The sequence below is a fragment of the Austrofundulus limnaeus genome, unplaced genomic scaffold (assembly GCF_001266775.1).
Source record: "Austrofundulus limnaeus strain Quisiro unplaced genomic scaffold, Austrofundulus_limnaeus-1.0 Scaffold2678, whole genome shotgun sequence".
Taxonomy (NCBI): domain Eukaryota; kingdom Metazoa; phylum Chordata; class Actinopteri; order Cyprinodontiformes; family Rivulidae; genus Austrofundulus; species Austrofundulus limnaeus.
In genome coordinates, this window is record NW_013955080.1 from 10,790 (window position 1) to 14,188 (window position 3,399).

At 37.8% G+C, this 3,399-nt stretch overlaps 1 protein-coding gene across 1 annotated transcript in view; it reads left to right on the forward strand.

Moving 5' to 3' along the window:
- Window positions 1-2,440, forward strand: part of cth (cystathionase (cystathionine gamma-lyase)) — an 11,395-nt gene extending 8,955 nt beyond the window's left edge. Inside the window, exon 12 of the mRNA XM_014000078.1 lies at window positions 2,022-2,440. Within this exon, the coding sequence (XP_013855532.1) occupies window positions 2,022-2,039 (18 nt within the window). The 3' untranslated portion in view covers window positions 2,040-2,440. The remainder of the gene's footprint in view (window positions 1-2,021) is intronic.
- Window positions 2,441-3,399: the final 959 nt, after the last annotated feature.

Here is a 3,399-nt window from a genome sequence, read left to right on the forward strand (position 1 = left end):
AGTTTAGGAGCCACAGCTGAGAAGGCTCTGTCCCCTTTATTCACCAGCCGGGTCCTGGGAACCACCAAAATCATCTGATCCTCAGATCTCATAGCTCTACTGGGATGATAACTGTGTAGCAGCTCAGAAAGATAACCAGGTGCCAGACCATTTAAACATTTAAAAACCAAGAGTAAAACTTTAAAGACAATCCTAAAAGAAACAGGCAGGCAGTGAAGGGAWTGGGCTCAGATCGTTTGGTCCCCGTTAACAAACGAGAAGCAGAAATCTGGATCAACTTAAGATGGTGGAGCACAGACTGGTCAATCCCACTGTAGAGGGAAATGCAGTCATCACAGAGATTAGATTAACTTCAAGTTAATATTTGTAGCGACTGCAGCTTGTTTTTGTTCTGTTTTGATCTTTCACACGGAGTTAAATTCAACAAGTGGAAGCTAACGTTAGCCACAGTTAGCTTACCGTTCTCTGTCGTCCTGCTCTCTTGTCTTTAGCGTCATACCGGATGGTCCTGTACAGCCTTTGGTATTTTTCCTTCCAGTTTGGTGTAGTCCATTATTATTGTTGTGTCGCAAATAAAACTAAATAAAACTTGCGCGTTTGCGGTCCCGCCCACATCGAGACGGCTCTCTGCTCAGTTCAACAGAGCCGGGGTAGAGCAGCAGTGCCCTCTGCTGGATGAAGACAAAACTACACTGAAATAAGGTTTAAACGGATGTCTTCAACGATCTAATGGAAGAAATTTTAATCTAATAAAACATTATTCGACGATTAATCGTAAGTCGATTAATTGTTTGCATCCCTGGTTTGAACTCTTTTTTTCCCCCTCTGATTTCACATTAACTTCACCTGGACTGTGAATCAGATTCCAGACATTTCTAACACAGAATACTTTTAATGCTAAGAGTTAAAAAAGAAAGAAATCAAAAGGCACCTACTAAAAAAATCTTTCTAAAACCTGCTGGTACGTGACGTATCCCAGTCTGTTTCACATCCTGAGGTTCAGTGTTTGAAAGCTGTAAGAGGATCCACATGTCAGAGTCTGTAAACATTAAAAAGAGCGGAAATTCTCTCCTAGATTATATCAGAGTTTTACCTCAAGTCATGTGAGATTTTAATCTTCAGTTTCATTCAAATAATCTGTTAAAACATTTTAAATTCTCTGAATGAGCAGTCATTGCTTTTTGCCTTTTACGACTCATTTTTAAGCACAGAAACGGCTCGGTGAAGAAGATGACGTGTCAGGATGAAGAATATCATGAACATTTGCCCAGAGCCAGTCCAGGAGGGGTTCAGACCTCCCCCCCACTGCTGAATAAGCAGATTTATCTTGTATCTGCTGCAGAAGAAAAAAAACTTGCTCATATGAAGCCTTTTAATGTAATTAAACKTTCTTTGTGAAGCCAAACACTCTTATCTTCAGCTAACACTACATTTGGATGATTAACAATTTGAATTTTTCATCTCTTTGTTTCTGCTGTGAAGACATTCTAATACGATGACATCATCCAGAATCCACCTCTGTTTCAAGCTTTTCAATGTGTTTTTACATACAGCAGATTTTTATTTAAGCCTTAAAGGTCTGAMAAATCAGACAAAACTTGAGCCCTACAGCTCATTACAAATATTTTACCAGCTGGTTTGTATTTTTGCACCACTTGTTAGCAGCTTGTTAGCATTTAGAAGGAGTTTAAATCCCAAAACTCTTTTTTTTTTGCAGTCTCTTCAGCATTCAGATGTCGTTTCTTTCCTCTCTGCTGCCCAGCTAGTAAATGCAAATGTAATGGAGACAAATCTCTGTAATGAGTCTCTGTGCTTCCAGGAAAAAAAAAAACGTCTGATGGGTAAAACTTTTAATTACAGCAGATCAAGTGTTCAGGGAAGTCGTCTGAAGCTGCCCCAATAGCTGATCAAAAGAAAAAGATTGATCCTGTTGCTCCACAGGTCCTTAAATGTAACTCAGATTTAGTTTTTTCAATCAGAGTATTGATCTCATGTTTGTTTTTCCTCCTCGTCTTTAACAGCATCCAAAGAAGAAGTGAAGCGTGAGCAGGGTGTCCTCCAGGTGTCCTCCAGGTGTCCTCCAGGTGTCCTCCAGGTGTCCTCCAGGCTCCAAGAAGAACAAGTGAAGATCAACTTTCAGGGAACACTTTGTTTCTACAGAGACACAAACAAACAAAACAAACCTGTGAATGACCTGCAGATTTTACACAATAATCATTTTTAATTGCTTTACCAAAGCATCAGTTGTGTTCTTATTTATCTAATGCTGGTTTTGGTTTGTTTACGTGTTTGTTTTTAAGATTTTTTTCTCTTTAAGGGAAAAGTGTAATTTTGTCAAAGCCACACATATACAGTTATTTTCTCAGTTTTTTTTTTTTTTTTTGCTTTGAACAGAATGAAACTACAAAGGAAATCTGTAATAAAATTATTTCATAATGCCCAGATGTAGAAGTGATTTCATCTGTGCTGCCACCTACTGGCCAGTTTAAAAAAGGTATTTGTTTTCAGAAAACTAAGTCTATAAATCCAAGATAAAAAATTTAAAAAGTGGACTGAAGAGTTTTAAAAACAGTTTGTTGCTACAGAATTGGTGAGGATGTTTTGAAAAAAAGACTCGGGTGCCTCTGATGTGTTTGAAATTTAGCTTTTCAATACTTCAGATTCAAACACGTAGAAAATCCACTGATGACACAATAACGACACGAATTATGTTATTAAATAACCTGAAAGTGTTTTTTTTATGTTTGTTTTCAGTCTGTTGCGTCACCTTCATGGTGTTTGGAGTCTCTGAGCTCAGGGATCACGTTCATGCAGGCGACACAGCTGCAGATAAAACAACAAAAGGGTTTAAAGGAGAACAGTTTGAAAGGTTCCTTCAAGTTCTCAGGGCTCGACTACAAACAGATATGTTTGTCAGTCTGTTTTTGTCTTAAAGCCTCTTTTTATTACTCTGTGWGCTGGAAAACCAAAGCAGCTCTGAGCTGTAGGTCCACCAGAGCCGTGTTGGACAAAAGATGTGATGTTTTCATCACCTGGTTTTAACAAACTGAGATTTGAAGCTGCGCTAAGTTCAAATTTGATAGATTTTATTAGATTCTTTTTAACGTTTAAGATTTGACCTTAAAATGCAGATGAAGACAGACGTGTAAGAAAAAACATGGTTGAAAGTAGTTTAGGGGAAAAAAAAGCTAAAACAAATTAAATAAACAGCAGGTTGCAACAGAAGAGGATCAGGGCCCCAGGACAAAAATCATTTTTCCCCCTCTGTGTTCAGACATCTCTGACTATACTTCCCCAAATTATTACATAAGAATGTTAAGATCAAAACTTGGTGGAATTTTTTTTATTTTTTATTTTTGCTCCTAATCTTACAAAGATTGCTCATATAAAGGACTTGGT